The 21,826-nt window shown below is 36.7% G+C and overlaps 1 protein-coding gene across 1 annotated transcript in view; it reads left to right on the top strand.

Annotated features, from left to right (window-relative positions):
* The window catches only part of IL1RAPL1 (interleukin 1 receptor accessory protein like 1), a 598,169-nt gene that overhangs the window by 551,383 nt on the left and 24,960 nt on the right, over positions 1–21,826 (top strand). Inside the window, exons 6-7 of the mRNA XM_090264147.1 lie at positions 2,144–2,276; positions 4,127–4,272. Coding sequence (XP_090120273.1) covers positions 2,144–2,276; positions 4,127–4,272 — 279 coding nt within the window. The remainder of the gene's footprint in view (positions 1–2,143; positions 2,277–4,126; positions 4,273–21,826) is intronic.

Here is a 21,826-nt window from a genome sequence, read left to right as displayed (position 1 = left end):
GGATCCAATTGACTTCTCTTGTAAAGAATGTCAGGCTGAGTTGCTAATGGAATGATATATTTTGTAAGCCCCATATTTACCAGAACTGTAATGGAAACTTAGGTTATTTCTGGAGATTTCTATTTATGAGTTTTAGTCATTAACACCCACCTAAAAACTAAAACTTAATCCCTTAAGAAATAAATTTTGTAAATTACTGCCATAAAAATTTAAACGTCTCTAATGTATGTTCATTCTTTTGGCATGTGACGTTAATCATCACAACAGGTAGTATTTTGAAATTTACTGTTGAATTCATGACTACCTCGACACTATAACAGGTAGTGAAGTTGCATAGAAGTCCGTGCTCTTATAAAAATGTAAAGCCAAAAATATTGGATTTCAAGTTGTTTTGTAACATTGAATTGATACTTCTCATAGAAATATGTGGTTGATTTCCAATCAACAAGGTTGACATTTAGTTATCCATTTTGTAATGTAAGTATTCTCCAACAGAGTTTTGATTCCATATTAGAATATTTAGGCAATGTTTATGTACAAAAATAATAATAAAGTAACCTTCTTGGAACTCCATTTTGTTTCTTAAAAGCTTGTAGACATTTTCTGGATTTGCCTTATCTGGTTTCTAATGTTGACTATTGTATATAGAATTGAAGTCCATGAGGAATCACATACTTGAATAAGATTCAGACATGAACAAAGATGAAAGGACGAAGCTTATCATGCCATCTTAGAAATAATAGAAGAGCAAGAATATATTTATGAACCATCTTTATACAATGGACATAATTAGGGTAGTATTAATTTTATCCAATAAAAATTATCTTGCTGTGAAACTTAAAGAGTAGAATTTACATCTAGGTATACCCATAGGAGGGCTTAGAAAGAGTTCACTGCACACACTTCGCCTTCCTTTGGATTTATATTGTAGAATCGCTCCTAAGCACAATTTCAGTAGATGTTCACTATTAGCTCATAGCTTAGCTCTGAGGCTTCCAAGTCTTTAACGATGTCCTTCTTTGCACCTTAAAGTCATAGAGTTGTCAGGTCCTCAAGAATCTTCTCTGGAATTTCTGAAACTGAGAAAGTTTTCTTACTTCAGATGCCAACAAAGGGGTCACTGGGGTGTAGTTTTCAGCCCCTCGTGTATGTAATACCCATCCCCGAAAGTTCCCTTGCCCCAACCCAAGTGGAGTCAGCCCTTAGAGGTCCTCTGCCCACCCTATCCCCCACTTTCTGATTCCACATGGATGCAGTGAGACTTTAAAACTACCATATACTTGAATAGTTCAGTTCTCTAATGCTGGCTGAGGCTTGGGTAAAGCAGATGTTTGCAAAGTGGCATAACCTGTCCAGAAATAAACCTTATGTTCTCTGCAGGCATGAAATGCACTTCTACCCTTTAGTCAGGGACCTCTACTTACTTTTTTAAGTAATCATCCAATCTATACTCGCCATTACAATAGTTTCTCCTAAGGAGCATATTGAAAGAAACTAATCTCTACAGTGGGATCACAGAGTTTTACAGCTAATAAAAATCTCCACTATATATTCTTAGCTGTTTATTTGTTTTTCATGTTCTTTTCTACCTGAGGATGTGTTGGTTCACTTAATTAAATTATTATTCCTTATATAGTAAAAATGATTTAATAACATTTTTCAAGGATCACTGATTTACAGTTCCTTTTCTTTCTCATCCATCAAGTTTGTTCCCTTTCTATTACCTATATTTAGGACTGAGAAACTCCTTCTAATTGCCCTGTAAACTCTTATAATTATCAATAGTATGTACCCTCTGATATCATGCTTTGGGAAGGGCACATCACCTCTGTGGTATATTCCCATATATCCATAGCCTCAGTCTAATCATGTGAAAACATCAGGCAAACGTATATGGAAGAACCTTCCCTAAAATAACTGACCAGTCTTATTTAAAATTTATGAACCATTATCATTTCATTCAACAAGCTGTCAAAAGCACACATTTTATAAACTTGACAAAGATGGAAAAGGGCTGAAAAATATTATTTTAGAAAGATGTTTCATTGAATCAATTAAGTGATCAAAATGTTACCTGCCAGTGTCCTTAACATAAGAATGTGCAAGTAGTTTTATAACATATTTCTATCACTTCTCTCCACAGGCGACTCAGCTAATCTAACCTGCAGAGCCTTCTTTGGGTACAGTGGAGACGTCAGTCCTTTAATCTACTGGATGAAAGGAGAAAAGTTTATCGAAGATCTGGATGAAAATCGACTTTGGGAAAGTGACATTAGGTAAAATGCTTTTTTTTCTTTTACCTTGTGTCAAGATTAACATTTGCTCTGTTGGTGACTAGAAAGAGAGATAAAAGTTTTTTTTTTTCTTTTGTTTCATTATTATAATAAAAACGTTGCAACATTTAATGGCAAAGAGGCAAAACACTGTTAAGAGACTATGGAATTGCAAAACATGAATACCATTTGCAAAGAATTAAGAGAAATAAAAAGGAATTTTTTAATTGAGGAATGTCCTTAATGTGAGACAGACCAAAGTACCATCAAATATAGAAAATGTGATATTGTGCCTTTTGTAAGAGCTCTTTGTTTTTAATTGTTAAGAGGAAATACGAACAAGATACCAGGACTCAACCAAACACAATCTGTTATTTCCTTTTATATATTTTCATATCTGAGACATCAGGTAGACTATAAAGCACTTGGTGGGAATGATAAAGGATACACAAAGTGTTTTTATCACCCTTTTTAATGTTACTTTCAGGTCTAAATATTAATATAGTGGGAATAATAGAGAATAACTTAAGCCTCTTTTAAAAAAGTCATTTATTTGTTCATTTACTTTTAAGAATTGAAGTATTCAATTAGAACTAAAAGTATGCTTGAGCGTAGGTACTCATTTTTAATCATAACATACCGAAGCAAACATATTAATAATAATTAAGTTATAACTGAATCAAAATGATGACCATTTGCAAACAATCTCCCCTCTAAAGGTCACATCTGGGAGTACATGAGCATTTTAACCAAAGTTCCTCTCCTGGGATGAGGATACTTTTAAGTGTGAGGAGTTTTAAAACTTGACCAAAGGTATAAGGGGAAATTTTTTCAATAGAAAACGAAAACATATAAGACTGTCACATAAGGTTATTTCTACTAGGATCTTCTTCCTGGCTACAAATACACAAGAATCTTACACTCCAACTGGGTTCTGAAATACTCTGAAGGGCAGTTCTCCAATGTGTATGCTAAGGTGTTCCCCTGCCATTTTTCATATTTACAACTTCACTATTATTCACCCACACACTTTGAAATACTAAAATTAAAGAAGGACAATAAACATCCTAACTTTCCCCTTTTCTCTTTTTGTGAGTGCTCAGGGAAGGTTCTAGAAAGGTGCTTTTCTTTAATTCTGCATTAGGAAATGAGTTACCAAACAGGTGGGAAGGTAGAGGTGGAAACTTTTTCAGCAGGGAAAAGGAGCTTTACTCTGAAATTTCCCATTTGCTCTGAAAGATTGCTAAAATCTTTGACAGTGAGATTAGTAAGCACTTACCATTAATTTTAAATGTCAGAATTAAACACTTCATCGGAACACTTTGTCTACAGCTTTATAATTTCATATTTCTTTAAAAATAGGCAATTGATTTGTATCAAAAAAAGGAGCGAGGCTGGAGGTTTCAACTGAAATGTCAAAATAACTCAAAAATTTCCTATTGCTCATTTTTAAATAATGTGATATATATCATTAACCCTCTAGCCTAAGACATTAGAATTTCCAATATCACTTTTGCATCATATTTCTTCTTAAAGGGAAAGCAGTTCATAAACTTTTCTTCAAGGTTTCTCTCGGTTCTTTATTATGACAGTGTGATTGTCCTGCTAAGAGAGATAATTAACTGCAACTTCATTAGCATCTACAAAGACAAATTTACTCATTAGAAGTGAAGAGGGCATGATATAACTTTATTAAGATAGCATCACTCCATAGCCAAATTTGAAGACAGATGCTGCACTTATTTTCACATCAGATTCAGATCCATCTAATGTTCTTTTCTTTTTTTGTGTATGTGTATGTTTGTGTGGGGTGTTTTTTTTGTTTGTTTGTTTCGTTTTGCTTTATATTTTAGAATTCTCAAGGAGCATCTTGGGGAACAAGAAGTTTCCATCTCATTAATTGTGGACTCTGTACAAGAAGGTGACTTGGGAAATTACTCCTGCTATGTGGAAAATGGAAATGGACGCCGGCACGCCAGCATTCTCCTTCACAAACGGGGTGAGTATAACTTCTATGCTGGAGTGGTCAACCAGTCCTATAAAGGGGAGGAAATAAGTGAGAACCAAAAAAATTAAAATTCATTGTTCTACACAAATTTATCTTTTATAAAAACATCACATTAGCACTCAGGCTATCAAGGCAGATAACACAGTTGATGGGTGAATAGCTCAGTCTCTAGAGTCAAATTTGGATTTCTTGCTGTGTTTTATTTTAATACCAACTGTATAACCTAGGACATGGTATCTAACTTCCTTATGCTTCAGCTTCCTGTTTACGTGGAATGGGGGAAAAATACTTTCAATTCTTTAGAGTATTTTCAGGATGAAAGAAGAAAAAACGTAAAGAATTTGGCACAAAGCCTATACACAGAAAGGATTTGTTAAATGTAAATAAATTAATATTAAAAAGAAGCAAATCAATGAAAAATAACAAATAGTTTTAAGTCCGAGGCTGTGTTTCTTATTGGAAGTTATTCTGTTAATGTAAAAATTATTGCCAGTGGATTCCCTATTGCAGTACTTCTTGATATTTTTTCCACCTTGGATAACTTTTACATATGTAATATATAATGAATTATTATTTTACTATGATTTATTAACTGTGATTGAAGTAAAATAGATTGTGGTTGAGTGCAACATCTGCCATGCTAAATCTGATTCCACAACGGCTCCAGTGCCTTATGTACAGGGTTAAAATATACATAAATATATATTGAATTGTTTGAAATTAGGGATAATTATGAAATTTTAAGCATTTTTTTAGTTGATAAAATTTGTCATGTACACTATAAGAGAAAAAATACTTTTCTATATTATGCTAAGCGAGATCTTTTTAGTTTTTGCAATAGTTACACTTGATGTTCTGTTACTCAGCAAATTTACAATTATTTTAAATTCAAAGTATATGTTTAACCCTAAACTCTTTGAGGTAAGAAAAGAAAGAGAATGCTGAAGACTCTTTTCCCCACTTTATTGGGACATAGATTGCCTTTGAATAATGTTACTTAAAACTATGAAAACAGACACCTCTGTTGTCAAGGTGACTACAATATTAAAATAGTCTACTTTGGGGGAATGTAAGTAATGGGAAAGGTAAGCAGCAGCTAGCAATATCATTATTTCTTTCTCTAGTCCAATATATCTTTCAGTCAATGAAGGGATTTTTGAGTAGAAATATATTATACATGTAAAAGGACAGGAAAAGCTTCTTACGGTTGGAACCAACTTAAATGGTAAAACTACTCCACAGCATCATCCCAAATGATCTAGTAGCTAATACTGGATCACATTCCTTCTCAAGGAAGTCAATTCTATCTTTGGAAAAACTTAACTATTAGAAAAGCATCCTTATTTCCTCATCTGTAAGCCCCTTGATTCTACTACTTTTATTCATTCTTCCTTTGTGTGGAGAAAATAGTTTCACCATTTTTGTCACTCTCTTCAATATGTTCTAATTAAAGGTTGACTCAGACAATATGTATTTTTATCTTAGGACAAGGTGGGAGTGACTGTTAAGTAGTAATAATCATAAGGAGAGAGGAAGAAAATGAAATGTATCTAAGGAGGATACAACTATTAAAGCTCTGTTCTTACAGACAGGCACACTGCCAGGAAAGGTCAAACACCCCAGGCTATTTTTAGCATGTGTGGCCTAAAGTTAAGTTGCCTATAGCTAGATAAACTTCCAGTACTACAAAAAAAAATGGTTGAAGAATCAAGGAAATTGAAAAAAACTTTCACAATCATGTCTGATTACTTAAAGCTGAAGAGGAGAATTGTGACCAATGTTAAAGCACCTTTCTTTTTAATAGTTAAGTCTTCCGCAATGCTTTTCAAATATGTATTTATACCAACAGTTTATTATTAGTAGTAAGATAAAAGCTTTAAGAAGCCAAAAAGAAACCTTTCAAGTCCACATATTCCAAAAGTTCCTCTTCAAGTTTAGTGTGTGGCTTCTTTTTAAGGGAGATGCAGCAAACGAGTCATCAATTCACAAAGGCAGCAACACATACAGTCTCCTGCTCTTGAGAGGCTTATAATCATGTGGTGTGATCTATCCCAATAATCTTTGGAAAAAAGAAATGACTTTGGTTAACATACAGCATAACTACAAGTTCATCAGCTCTGCAAGGTTCAGAAGGTCAGGGCACAGCACACGTAAGCTGGTAGTTTGAGGTTTTGATCATGAGGTCCCTGAAAGAGTCAAATTGCTGTCTTCTAGAATTAGGTAAATTTCTAGATGAGTTGCTGTATTACTCACAAGACTGAAGCTGAAAGAAAGAACTGGAATGTTTTTCTATTAATCATATTTTCTGCCATTGATTCAGAAATCCCTTAACTTATTTTACAGGCCTTGAAAATCTTTCTTTTGAAGACCCCTCACCCAGAGAGATATGTTAAACGTTTGATGAATACAGATTTTGCAAACCACAAATTATCAGTTATGACTGGTAAACATGCCAGGACACATATTGATTCAAAAGTGTGTCCTGGGCCAAAGTTACTTAAGTACTTTTTCCTCCACTGTTACCTTTTGCTCAGTATTAGAGCCCTCCAATGGATGGTATGGATACTTTGTGACATCATTTACATGTATCAAACGAGTCTTCCTAAATTCCAAAAGGATACTGCAATAAATAATGAAGCTAGAAGCTAGAATTCTGGTACCATCCTTTTATCAAATATATATATATATACTTACCCTGGCTGCTTTGGCTCAGTGGATTGAGCGTCGACCTGCGAGCTAAGTGTCGCTGGTTCGATCTTCCAGTCAGGGCACATCAGAGAAGGAAAACTCTGATTCCAAAAAACCTCCGCTGCCTTGCGGCATACCTCTTCAGGGGAAAGGCTAAGGGAGTAAACCCCGACAGAAAATTCGGAGCCGGAGTCCCTAAGGCGGTTTGACGTTGTAGTCAACACCGGCAACTCCTGCGGCGCACCTGAAGCCAAGCTGTATTGACTCCGTCTTTCCCTTGGACCCTTCAGCTGCGAAGAGAGGGGGGGTCTGCTGCATGGGCAACAGCAGACCCTCCATATCACCCTGCCCAGGCTCTGTAGCTTCAGCTCCACTGGAGAGGACACTCCAGCGTCATCGCAAGATGTCGATTCAACACGGGAGGAGACAGATACCGTGTCACTCCCGAGTCGGACTGCACAGCCATTCTCGGCGGTGCAGATAGACTCTTAAGAAGCTACACCATCGTCTCTTGAGACGGACGGCTGCCGACGATATATATATATATATATATATATATACACATACATATATCTTAGTTCCACAAAAACTGGCTGAAAATTTACCAAGAAATTAGACCATAGAAAAACTTTACTTGAGAATATCTAAAGGTGATGATTTTTACAGCCAGGGAAGGTATTTGGACAGTTAGGATTATACCAGACATTCAATATAAACATATTTTGCATGCTACACAGAAAACTAGATTATGCAGTGAAAGAGAGACAAAGAATGAAGGAGCAAGGGCCATGGGGCTATATTAGCCTATGACTGCCCTTGTCTCTTATTCCTCACTCTAGTACCTGTTCTGACAAGCTTGAAAATTAGACCCTTGCTTTGCAAAGAGCCAAGGCAGAGGTGATACATTCACTACTAAGTCATTTCTTGTTCCCACTATTGTGCATACATGACTGGGTTCCATATTTGAGTATCTGAATCTTTCACCCAGATACCCTTGTTTAGGTTCTAATTGTGGGTACCTGACTTGACTTGCATCAAATACTGACCTTCGGTTTCCCTCCAAAACGCTGAGCTTTCCTATTTCCTCCATTTTTACATTTTCCATTTCCCTGACACAAATAATTCTCCAGATGGAAACTGCTGCGGTCCAGGGTAGGCCAACCCAAAATATCCACTATGACATATGTATTATTTTGAATTAAACTTACTTAAGAAATTTCCAATATAAGAAGAATGCTCTGACCTCTCTCTCTATCTGCCCCCTTAACGCAGGAGATAAATCTCCCATGTGAAAAGTGACCTCCCTACACCTTGAGGTGAAGAGAAGCACCCTTACTGCTAGAGTTAAGGAATCTAGAGCCAAAAAGCTCACATAAACAAACCTCGTTGCATCTTTATTCATTTACTACCCAAGCCTACACTTTGCTTAGATTTCTTACTAATGAGCACTCACTTTTTTTTGTCCCACCAATTTCTCAAAAGTTTATTACTATTTCTTTGTCCAAAAAATATTTAAAAAGTGCCTGCTTCAATCATTTCTATGAGCATCGTTTGTGACCTTGAACATCATTGCTTAAATTGGCTTTTCTCTTCTTAATTTTTTCTTGCATCGGTTTTATTACTAGTCTAGCCATAAGAACTCAAGAAGGGTAGAGAGGAAATTTGACCGCCCCTGACAATACCCAGCTGCATTGCCTCTGGCCTCTGGCCCAGCTGCTCTTAACATCCATCAGGCACTCCTATGTTTCTTCTTCACTCTCTGTGGTTTTTGTCCATACTCTAACTCTGGCTGACCTCAAAGTGTGAACATGTTTACTATCTGGAGCAAAGCAGTTTCATGGTTAAGGATGTGGACTCTGGAGTAAGGCTATCCATTCAAAACCCAACTCAATGCTATACAGCTGTGCTATCTTGGATAAATTACTTAATTACTGAGAACCTCAAATTTCTCTTCTATAAAATGATAATAGTAATAATGTCTTCCATATAGAGCAGTCCTGAGGGTTAAGTAAACTAATACATGTCAATACAAAGCACTATGTCTGGCACATGTTTATCACGCAATAAGTATTAGCAGCTATTACATGATTTGTCTGCTCCAACTACATGATATTCTGGGCAAATAAGGATGCAATAATAATGCGTTTCATCAAAAATACCTCAAACCTAATTTATCTTTCATTAAAATGGTCAGCTTTGCCTCCAGCAATTTTGTTCAATTTTGATTCTATATTTTACCTAATAATAGATTTATTTTACTTTGAATGTACTGTCCTAAAGAAGATCTTCATTTATTTATTCATACATTTAATAGTAATTATAAGAACTTACTGTTAGCAGTGGAAGTAGGGCCCTTACAGTATCTAAAGGAAAGAAATTTCCTGAGACCCACACGAGAAGATGTGGTTCTGTGGTATGGTTTATTGATGATGTACAATTAAGGGTGTTCTCCTCCTGACTTCCCAGTGTCCCATCTCCATCCATCTCACCATGGAAAAATTCCAATCCTGTCTTCAGTACGACCAGAATAAAGGCCACATCCGGAGTTTATGCTCCATATTAAAGTACAGTCCAATCCAATATCCAGCTAGCTTAGTGGGTGTTTCCACCTGCAGTCCATTGCTATGCTATAGTATTCAGGCTCTGCTAAGTGGTCTCAGCCCCCACCCATGTAGCTTAGCTTATTCCCATATGCTCTGGTGGCAGAGTCCTTGTGGCTGTGGAAAGAGACATACAAGCGCACAGGGCAAGAGTGTTCCCAGGTGGGTGAGAGAGAGAGTTTAGTCCTTTTGGAGGCCATGCCATCTGCTGCAGGCCACGTGGTTGTGTGCTTCTGGGAAAGAGACTACACTGACAAATGGGTGAGTGCATTACCAGGTGGGGTAGGGAGCAGGGAGAGATAGAGAGAACAGAAGAGAAGAGAAGAGAAGAGAAGAGAAGAGAAGAGAAGAGAAAAGAAGAGAAGAGAAGAGAATCTTTGTTCCCCTGGAGTTATAATCAGGAGCTGGAATTTGGGATGGACCAGGCATGTTTTGAAAAGAAGCAATCAACTTCCCAAACTTTCAAAGGTTTGGATGGGCCCACCTCCCAACCAACCCTTCTTTCCCCAGGCCAGATTGACAGGCCTCTTTGGTCAAGCACCTCCACTTGTGCCATTTTGACTTCTGTTGCACCTGTGCCTGCCTTCTGTTCCCACTTGGCAATCTGTTACTGGATTGGGGAAGGGAAGAGTGTTAATCACCTTGGCAGAATACAATGCTATACTCCCCTGGGGTATGAAACTGTAACTTCAGGGTTAGCAAGCAGACTTATGTTCCAAGTTTATTAAGCTCAATGTCTAAGTTCCATTTTGCTCCCCTTTTCAATATCTAGGTAAACACCTACAGTAGCATTACAATGTGTCTGGCACTCATAATATTCAATGAATAGGAAATAAGAACCAACATAATTTAGAATGCCATCATATACTTTTTAAATTGCACTGTTATTAAGCATTCCTAATGTAGAATTGTGCTTCTTGGGAATGTTTGACTTTGAAACTGTCCCATTAAGGGGATGCTCATTATCAATCTTATTCTGAATGGTTATATTTAGATATATTGATTACAATGATATGGCAATTCATTCACCGTGAAGTTGTTTGGGAACTCACAAAGTATCTACCTGAGAGACTGTTACCAAGCAAACTGGGGCTCGTCCATGTGGCACCTTTACATATGACCTGACAACTAGTGTTAAAGGAAATAGGTTTTTATTAACAAGGTTCCAAGCTCGGGAGGGCCGAGAACACTCCTGCTCAGAGCCCTCCTTTCCCATGAGATCCAGCGCTTCCCTTGCTCCCCAAAAAGCTACAGAAGTTTCCCATTTCCTTATCTGTTCTTAAGCTGGCCACGTAAACGATCTCCATCCCCTCTGGAATGTGTGCTTGTGGGTTTCAGAGTCGCCACCCTCTCACAGCAGCTCTCTCCTTCAGGATCTGGGGTGCGCTGTCCTCAGCCTGCATGTAGTGGTTCAGGGAAACATGCGCCGTGTTACACTGGATGGTGGTGGAGTCTAAGGAGGCACACGTCCCAAAGGCTTCTCCATACATCCTTCAGAGGAGCAGAAGTAGCTCCTCCCTTACTCCAGACTGTGTGGCTCCCTCTTCTCTTTCCGCCCACCCTCATGTAAATGCTCTTCCAGAACTTCCTGCGTGACGTCATATGTGTCAGTGTCCACCGTTTTTGCTGGTTCCCCTATAACTTTTACCTTTCTTTGGCACCATCTTTAGTCAGGGCAAGTGTTCTCAGCAACACACGAGTGACACACAGACATCTGGGGTGGGCATCTGCCCCCTGCCTCTCACGCAGGTACAATATAAGCTCCCCCCACCACAGCTATGTCACGAGTTCCTGCAATATAAGCTCACCTCTGGCTGTCATGAGTCCCTGAATGTTCTTACAGTCACGGACACAATTTGCTGTAAGCGGCAGCCCTCTTCTCTTCAGGAACGCATGGCTACTACTTGGCATTGTTATGCAGTGTATCTTAAATGCCATATGATCCACTCTGCACTTCCCCCAATCAAGAAATGTGGGGGTTATTCTCCTAATTTCAGGGAACCCTCGCCTGCACCCTGTTACAAGACTAACACTAATTAATAATGATGAACATCTAGGTTTTCTCTATTCCCCCTAAAACCCATTTTAATCCTTGTGCACACTCTCTCTCTCTCTCCAAAGAATGTAATCGATAGGAATTAGACTTGTTCAATAAACTGCCTAGTCCTTGGAATATCTTTAGTAATGTAATTAACATGCACATCATTTAAGATGCATAGTTTTAAAGCTGGATGAATTTAGACCCAGTGGACTTCTTATCCCTTCTTATAATGAATCATTTTTGTAATATGTCCCCTTATCCTTGTTACTACTTACCTAGTACATTTATTTACTGAGAGATGCAGTAAGACCAAAGAACTATTTAAACCTCTCTCTCGGGGCTCATCTTTGACAATTACCACTCATTTCAGAAAATGAAAAGGCCAAACTTTTTCCTGATATCAAAACCTCCTACCTCTCCATACGGTGGAATCTCCCTAGAAAGAAAATGACCCATTAAAAACTGAGTAGGCATCCAGGAAAAAGTCGCTTTTACTGAGTCATTGCTGTGCGGGAGAAAAGACAGTTTTCCCTTTACCTTCTAGGTTTCTGGCTGAGGCAGCCCTTATAGTAAGAAACCAGATTAACAGGAGAAAAACAAACAGAATTTTATTAACAAGTATACATCCTGTATACACAGGGGATACCCAGGAAAACTAAGTAACTCCTTGAAATGGCCCAAGCCACCACCTTAAATAGCATTTCAAGTTAAAGACCAAATAAGATGTTGGGGAGGGATCATTAGGAGAGGTTACCAAGGAAAACACAGAAAACAAGGATAAGGTTGTTATGCAGATTGAAGTCATTACCTTCTCCATTGATAAGGGTTTGCAGAAATTTAGTTATTCTTCTGTTTCTGGTACAGAGAGGAAGAAAGCCTTACAAATGGAAATTGCCCTTATTAATGTCAATGTCTTTTACAAAAGGGTAACTTCTTGGTTTTCAGAGGTACTCCTGCATCTGCTGTTTCTTAAAAATAATCAGGCATAGTTGGGGATGGTATATTCTGCTCCCTTTCATTGCTTATGCAATGTCAAAATATTAAGGAACTTAAGTTATATTGCTTCAGCATCTTGAAATCAGAGCCATCGGGTTTAACAAATTCTCTCCTTGGATTTGAACATTTTTTTCTATCCTGTAGCATTTTTCTTATTTCTCTGCTCTTCAATTGTATAAGACATCTAAATAGTTGATCCAAATTTTTGTTCCTGTTTCCTAATGCCAAAACAAACAAAGACAAACAAACAAACAAATAAGAGCCACACCTGGAGGTTGTTATGAATGCCAGAAGCACAAATTGTCTGATACCATTGAGGGAAATTACAGAGTGCGAGAAACGCAAGCGACACTCGGAGAGGCGGAGGAACAAACTTATATCCACGCACGCGGGGCCAGAGGAGTAGCCTCCAAAGGTCTGAGCCCCGAACTGCACATCTCACGGGCTTTTATGGCATTCCACCAGCACAAGCGGAAGTCAATGCTCATTGGCAGATCATTCGCGGGCAAACTGTTTATTGACGGATTGTTCGGGGGCAAATTGTTCAAAAAGTTTTCTGAGCCCTGGCTGCTGTGGCTCTGTGGATTTAGCCTCGGCGTGCGAACCAAGTGTCGCTGGTTCGATTCCCAGTCAGGGCACATAACTAGGTTGCACATCAGGTCCCCAGTTGGGGGCGTGAGTGAGAGGCAACCACGCAGTGATGTTTCTCTCCCTCTCTCCATTCCCCTCTCTCTAAAAATAAATAAAATAAATAAACAAACAAACAAATTTTTTTAAAATTTTCTAATGCAAATATGCAAACACAGTTACAGAAACAGAACATGGCAGTTCTTTCCCTATCAATACTCGTTCGTGGTTTTATACCTTTGATTTTCTTGATATGGACATTCCAACAAGGTTATTTGATTGCCACCAAAATTACAGGTATGAAAACTAAACTTTTGAGCTATTTCCTGTTAGGTTTGTGCCTGGAAGAAGGAAGGAGTCGGGTAGACCAGTTCAAAGCCTTTATTGAGGGAGGTTCAAGCAGGCAGTTGAGTCCAAGCAGACTGCAGCACCAAGGGAAGGGGTAGAGGGATCTTTAAGGGCTTGGAGCAAACCCTCAGGGGGTTGGGTCACCCTGCTGGTCAGCTCCAGAGTCCGGGGTATAGGTGTTTGCAAAAAAACAATGTCCCCTGATTAGGGGTGGCTGTCAAGAGACTTATGGTCCTTGTTTGTGGGAAGCGATTAAGGGAGAGGGGAAGGGGCAATGGGGGTGTAGTTAGCTCTCAGCAGGATGCCGCGGCTATGTCTTAGTCGCCTCTGTTAATGGGGAACCTTCTAATCAGATTTTTGACTGGTAACACAGACCCTCTTTGTTCCAGCACTGGCAGTGGCCCAGGTCCTGCATGACAGCAGGCCACAGTTTCCAAGGACACAGCAACCACTGGCCATAGCTTGTTTTGCAAGGCCTGACTCAGGTGGCAGGTCACAGGGGCAGGCAACATGGAGTCTCTGGCCCTAACATTCCTTAGACATGAAATATATGATTTAAGTGAGGTTAACTCCACCTTATTTTTACCTCAACACTGGAATACCTTTTTAACAGTCTGTTGATCATAGGTTTTCCTAATCAACTATAGCATGGAGATTTATTATGTAGCATAGTTTTGCATTTTAGTAATTTTGCTCATTCAGTTTTCCTTAGTGTGAACTAGAATATTCAAGCAGCATCTTTGTTTGGAAAAAAAAAAAAACAGGACCACTGGGTACCGACGATTAGTTTATTTCTCAATTTATAATTAACAAGGGGAAAACCCTTGACAAAACCAATATTGGGAGCTAAGTATGATATGCCCTTCAGTCTTTATCATTCCAGGTGAACTAATTGTGGGTGCCAAAGCTGTTAGTATTTGATTATACAGGGCATAGCCATTGAAAGTCCTTTATTTGCTTTACTGAATTTTTCACTTGTTTCCTATAAATAGTAAATTCTTGATAAAGGTCTTTAACTTGTACTTCTCTGTTATATGATTCTTTATGCATAACGCATTTTGATGAATGAGATGCTTAAATGTATTCTGAGTTATATGAACTTTATCAGCAGTAGGATTTCTCAATCTTATCACTATTGACCTTTGGGTGATTCTTTGTTATAGGGGGCTGTCCTGCTCCTACACAGTGTAGATTGTTTAACAGCATCCCTGTCCTTTACCCATTAGATGCCAATAGTACTTTTCCTAGTTGTGACAAATACTGTCTTCAAAGATTGTCAAGTTCCCCCAAGGGACAAAATAGCCACCAATTGACAACCACTGACCTACACTATGGATATCAGAAGGATGAGTATTTTGATCTCATCCAAGATTATACCCAATGTAATTGTAAGGTCAAGAGAATGGGCACTTCTTAGGCCATAGGAAATGACAAATAAGTTCCTCGAGTTTCTACTCTTGGAGAGTCAACTAAAAGTCACTAGAGCAGTTCTTCAGTCTTTTTATTGCTGCTATTGCAATATTTACAGTGCACACAAATCACCTAGGGAGTTTGTTAAAAAGGGATTCAAAATCAATAGTCTAAGGTGTGATTCAAGATTTGAATTTCAAACAAGTTCCTTATTGATGCTGATCTTGTGGTCTGTGAATGACAATTTGCATACCAAGGTCTTTGCCTAGACAATAGATCATCTAATAAACTTGGTAGTATCTAATAGGTGAAGAGCAGCTAGCTCTCTTGAGATCACAGTTTCCATGAGACAGGAATGAAAAAGAGAGGAGTTAAGCCAGTCACTGGGATTATTCCAACTAATTGCCTCATTCTTTTTACATGGTCAGCACCTTTGAACCTATTTGAACATTGCCCTCACACTCTACTCTTAATGAGGTTACTTGCCTCATGTATTCAAAGAAATTGTGCTTTATAGAACACATTTGCTACTCAGAGATATGGCTGAGAGGGCATTCTCTTCAAGTATTAAATAATTAACCTCTTAAATGAAGAGAGCTTTCATTGTTGGATATAGTTCCTACATAACTTTTTCATTAAAAAAAGGAAATCCACTTAGGAATGTCTCAACAACATGATTATATATGTGGCAATTGCCAAGAAGGAACAAGGTATATGATGGATAGTAAACACTGCTAATTTCCTGTTTTGAACACTTGTATTCAGCTAAATCTCAATTATGTGTAGTAAGGAAGGACAGGAATAGTATGAGAAATGAACTGCCACATATTATTAATCAATGATATGACAGCAGATAGGCAAAGAAAAAATAATACAGTAACACAACCTGTGTAAACAGTTCCTATGTGTTCAAAACTTTAATATGTTTTATTTTATTTTTTATTTAAGCATAGTTCGCATACAATCTTATATTGATTATGTTAGTCTCGGGTGTGCAATATAGTGATCCAACACTTTGATACCTTACAATGTGCTCTCCCCACTAACGCTAGTAATCATGCCACCGTGTAAAATTATCTCAATATTATTGACTATATTCCCCTTCCCCTTTTCACTCATATTCTACCCCATCCTCTATCTAGCATCTAATAACAGAAATTATAAAACAAGAATAAACCTAAGGTGAAAAATAGATGGAATCCAGTGGAACTCAGATCTTTGTGTTGGGAGAATGACGGGCAGTTTTCAAAAAACATTTCAACTTAAGGTATTTGCAGGAAGCCCACTGATATCATTTGGCATACACATAACACATTTCCACATATGTGAGCAGATGTCACAAACAGGATAGCACATTCATGGCCAAACACACTGTTCCTTCTTCCCCGAACCACCTGAATATTCTTATTGTGTTTAGGTCAAAACAACCTGTTGGCTGATGATGTTTCATAACCTGCTATAATCTCCCTTCACTGCAGGGTGCTTAGAGATGATTCATGTAATGCTTTTGAATGAAAAAGCAACAAATCATTCCTCTTCACCAAATATATATTGAGTGCCAGCTATGGGAAAAGCACCGGGTTAGTTGTCTTTAGTAGTTGAGTCAGTGCTGCCTGCGGGATATCTACCACCATGCTGGGGCATTGAAGCAACATTGTTGAGGAGTAGGAGATGGCTGTGCATTTTTATGGCAGTGAATTCCTGCAGTTCAGTTGAGAAATGGCACAACTGGGTCATAAAATGCAAGTTACAACTTTTAATAAGCAGTTCCTGCATATCGAACTTTAACAACCAGGTCAGTAACATGAGAAATTAGACATGACACATAAAACCTGCTAACTACTCTCTCAGGTCACACAGTAGGGAAAAAAATGTGTTGATTTCCAATAAATTTCCATGGTAACTTGTATTAGATTGTATTGTTGAGAATTACATTCATCATCTGTAAGAAATATGTTAGGTATTTGTCTCTTTTTTAGGACACATACTATTTTTAACATGTGTTCTATGAAGGATGATATATCTGCAGGCTAATTTCTCTAAATTAAAAGTTGACATTGAACTGTTATTAAAGTAGATTTTATTTTTATCTCACAAAAAACCCACTGGTATATTTAAGAAAGCACAAAAAGGTCATTTTTAAAACCACCCAAGAATCATGAATTCAAATTTGACATGAATGAGGATTGACTAAAAAGAAATTGTAAACTATGAAGAAAGTGTTTTGTTTTTGACTCTTCACTTGTGTGTGATGTAAGCAAGTCTCTTGGAGTCATTGTTCTTTATTTTTATCATTTGCAAACTAATTACCTTTAAGCCTCAGTGCAGGAATCTTGTAAGAACATATTAAACCCTGGGTGACTAATAGTATATATTAACCCATTTTTCAAGTTTTATAGCTTTTCAAGAGTTTTGAATCATTGTACCTCACTTTGCAAATCTTGAAAGTGAAATAAAGTAGTAGCTCTTCCCGGGGATTTTCTTATAGTTTTCAAGTGTCTGTAAAGTTGACTCAGATCTTTAGATGGGAAGTTCTTATTTCTTATAACTGCACAAGAGAAATTACAGTTCCTTAGGAAATGTGAGTGCAGTTAAAAGTACCAACTGGTAATGGTTGTCAAATTCATAGAAATTAAAATGGAAGAGGCCATTATCAAAGCTTAAAAGGATGACACACATAAATTGCCTGACTCAAATCAATTTGGAATTCTAATTCTAGTATGTAATGTAAAATGAGTATGACTTGAAAACTCATTTCTACTATCCCACAGTTTCAAGGTAATGACTCACAAATGCTTGGTTGCACTTTTAACTTTCTCCAAATAAATTTGTCTATATCATTTAAATATCTCAGTATTGAAAGTAACTTAAAGGAATATATTAAAGACACCACAATAAAATTTCATATTGACTGTCTTCTTAAGCAGACTACTGTTACTAGCAACCCAGTAGTCACATAAAAATTTGTATTATTAAAATTATTTTCAACTGTTCACTAACATGCCAAGGTAGTTCCTCATCTGTAAAACAATGCAATTAAACTAAATGAAATTTGAAATTCATATTTTGTCTAAAACAGGGTTATGTTTTAACCTACTTTTTCAGTGAATACTTGTAAACTCTTGCCAAAATGATTATTTATATAGAGAAAAGTGTCATAGTAGCATTAAATAGTTCCCACTAGACTTGCCTTGCTGAACCAGGCATTTATAAATGATAGTTGGATAAATAGGTATGTGACTGAAATTTTAATTTGGCTAGAGAGTTTACCATGATTCTTAGTAGAAACATGGAATATAAACCACCTCATACAACTCTATTCCAAAGTGTCCTGGGTAAAAGGCAAAATATAAGCTATTTTAGAATATTAACATTTAAAGCTATATATCACTTGTCTCTTCTAAGTTTGCTTGAAAACATAATATATTGGAAATATGCATTAAAAAGCACTTAAACTGAAGTAATAATAGTGGTTATCTCAGGAAGTATGATTCCATGTGACCTTTAATTTATTCTTTGTGTTCTTACATGATTTTGAAATTCCTTCCAATAAGCAAGTTTTATGGAGTCAGGAAAAACATGAGAAAAAAATAAATATATTTTTGTACAGACACTGAAAAATTTTTAAATGCTTACAGGAAACCTATTATTACTCTGTTTGCAATGAAATCAAGTTATTTTCACACTTTTAAAGTATGTTAAAACCTATTTGCTTGAATATACAGTCTTGCTCCCACTTTATGTCTGTCTATATTAGAAAGCACTGAATTTTATGGGACACCTATACTTGTATATTATTTTCTCAAGCCACTGCTGGTTTTCATGCACCAGAAATCAATACACAGAGCATGAGATGATAAGATAATGCTTTATTCTTTGGGAAGTAGGGCTCTGTTATTGCCATTTTGGTTAAAAGAGAATTTATTATTGAGGACAGGCCCTTCATATAGGATCCCAACTACATAGGCCACTATAATATACAAGTCACTCACTTTATTTTCAACTTTTTCATAGTTTAAGAAGCCATTCACTGTTATCTTAGGAGGAATCAAGAAATGGTAGGTTCTGTTATTGATAGTTCTCAAAATATGCCTATGTCTTTATAGAGTATTAATGGAGGAGGACTTAAGTTTTAATAAATTATTGATTTGTATCTCTTTACAAAATGAGAAAAGAAGGCCAACTTACCACTATTTCCCCCAGCATTTTTATGCTTTGAGAAAATGAAGAGCAATCAAAAAGATTCAAGAGAGATTTTTCTGTTATTTCCATTGAAGGAAATGAACCAGCATATGGTTTGATTATTGTTTTTGCCTTAATAGTCTCTAGCTCTATAGAATCACTAAGATTTTGAATGAAAGTTGTCCCATGAGAGAAACAGCTTTTGCTGAATACATTTTATTCTAATGCTTTCAATAATTAGGAAATTTGTTAAAACCCTAAAGGAAGAAAAATTTTATAATAACATAAAATTCTGAAGTTTATTAAAGCATCCCAGTTTCTATATTGCAATGCAATCAGTTTTTACCTGTGTATAATATTTTATAAATCTATTTTCAACCATTGAATATACCAGAAAACACTGCATCGAATTTTTAGAGGGGTTCAATGTTTCTGTAGAAAACATGGCTTCTTCTACTGATTATCTAAGCAGTACAGATGTTCTGGCCTCTTTGGCAAATCCAAAGCATTCCCAATAGAAGACCAAATTGTTCTGTGATAATTTATCTGGTGGAGGATGGCCTTCACGATGAACAGTGCAGCCTTTAACAAAAAGGAGAAAAATGGCAATGACACCTTCACTGTGACAATTTGCTCTCAAGAAATGTTTTGTAACATTCCATCTGTGTCTGTCTATTTGCATGACATGTTCAGAAGGAAATTCCTAGTAGAGGAAAAGCAAACACCTTTTCTTCTAAGCGATTTTCTTCAAGGCATTGGTGAAGTTTGACACCTTGATATACAATAGCCCTGACTTCTAAGCTGGTCACCTGAGACCCATTTTACTCTTTATTGTTAGCAGTATCTTCCTTCTTTTCTGGCCTCTCCCCATCATACTCAATTTTATAAGATCTAAGATGAAGGCGGCTTCTTAGGAATACATTGTATGTTTGTATGTCTGCAAATACATAATGTCTGTGTACATCTCACATTATGGTCTTTAGATAGACTTATTTCAAATAATGCTTTTATAATCTAAAGGGGATATGTTTTCAGTGATAAAAGCTCTGTTAATCTAAAGGGGATATGTTTTCAGTGATAAAAGCTCTGTGTTAGTAAACTAAACTGTCCATTTATAAAATATGTCAATTTTCCACTAGAGAGAATGAATCATTGTCCTATTTTTCTGACCTGATTTGGAGAACCTGGCTTAATTGATATCATGAATCCTTCAAACAAATATTTATTGACAAGGTACATGCTAGTTGTTTTGAAAGGGAAAAAAGATAAACAACATATTCTAGCTGAGAAATCACTGCATGAATTTGCCTATCACCACCCATGACAACATGCATTTGCTCTCCTTGTACTCTACACCAAACTACTTGCTAAAAGCATTTGTAGACACTGTACCGCACTGTGTCATACAGTCTGATCCCCATCTCTAAAATCCCACAACAGAAACATGCATCTGCACAAACACCATAAAAGTTGCTCACCTATGGTTATGGTACTTACAGTGAAACAGTTCTTACACCCATATAAAAGGCCTAGCAGAGTGACACTTAAGTGTGCAATAAATAGTAACTTTTATTATTTTGTTTTTGAAAATTGCTTGTGTGCCCGACTCTGTAACTAGACATGGTCTCCTTTAAGACAAGAAGCATATTTCGTTTATCATTTTATCACTAGGACTCAAAGCACTACTCCTGACACATTTAAGGCACTTACCAAGCAAAAATAAAGTGAACAAGTGAATGACTGAGTGAAAAGAAGAAAATGAACAGCAGTCTCAAAGATATAAAGCAATACATAATTTATTTGTAAGTGCTAATTGAAAACAAACTTTTCTAGTTCTGTAACTATATATGACTATATTGTCATGGGATTTATGAATGAAAGAACATTTCTAAATCAATATTCTGAAGTTGACCATTTTTCTATGGAATATAATGGACCACATATTAATAATTATACTTCATCAGTTACTTGAACCTTCTGGTTGCCGGTAAATGATTTACAGAGATATACTTGGAATGTTAAAGTGGGAATATACAAAAATCTAACTAAATTGAGTTTTTTCTCAATCATCCAGTCATTCACTTAGTCAGCAAGTACTCATTGAATACCTACTGTGTGTCAGATAGTTTTCAAGGCGCTTAAATAGATTTTTAAAATATGAACAAAATTTTAAAAGTTGCCGTGATGAAACTTAAATTCCAGTGGAATTAGATAGACAATAAACAATAATAAACTTATTAACAAGAAAATTAAATGTCATGGTATATAGTGATAAATGAAATAGGAAAAATGGAGAAAGAAAAGTAAATGCAAAGACTTGAAGAAGCAAAAAGAGAAGCATGCAGAAATCTGAGGAGGGACATTCTAATCAGAGGGAACAGCCAGAGCAGAGGTCTCAAAGCACTTATTTATAATGTAAAAATCATAAACAAAACTAAATTATATAATGCCATGTGATAAGTCACCAAAGAAAGCCTACAGAAAATACGCATTCTAAGGAGATGATTCACTTTTAGTTTAAAAAACGTCCAAAGTACAAGTCTTAACCTTGCCTTGAAGAATGGGTAGAGCTTCGAGAAATGAAAAGAAGTTCTAGGTCTGTACATAAATGGACAAACATGTCAAATTCTATTCACAATGGAGGGATGATTCT

Source organism: Furipterus horrens, unplaced genomic scaffold, assembly GCF_987537825.1.
Source record: "Furipterus horrens unplaced genomic scaffold, mFurHor1.1.pri manual_scaffold_17, whole genome shotgun sequence".
Lineage (NCBI taxonomy): Eukaryota > Metazoa > Chordata > Mammalia > Chiroptera > Furipteridae > Furipterus > Furipterus horrens.
Note: the sequence above shows the minus strand (reverse complement) of the source record. Positions and strands in the feature narration are given on the sequence as shown.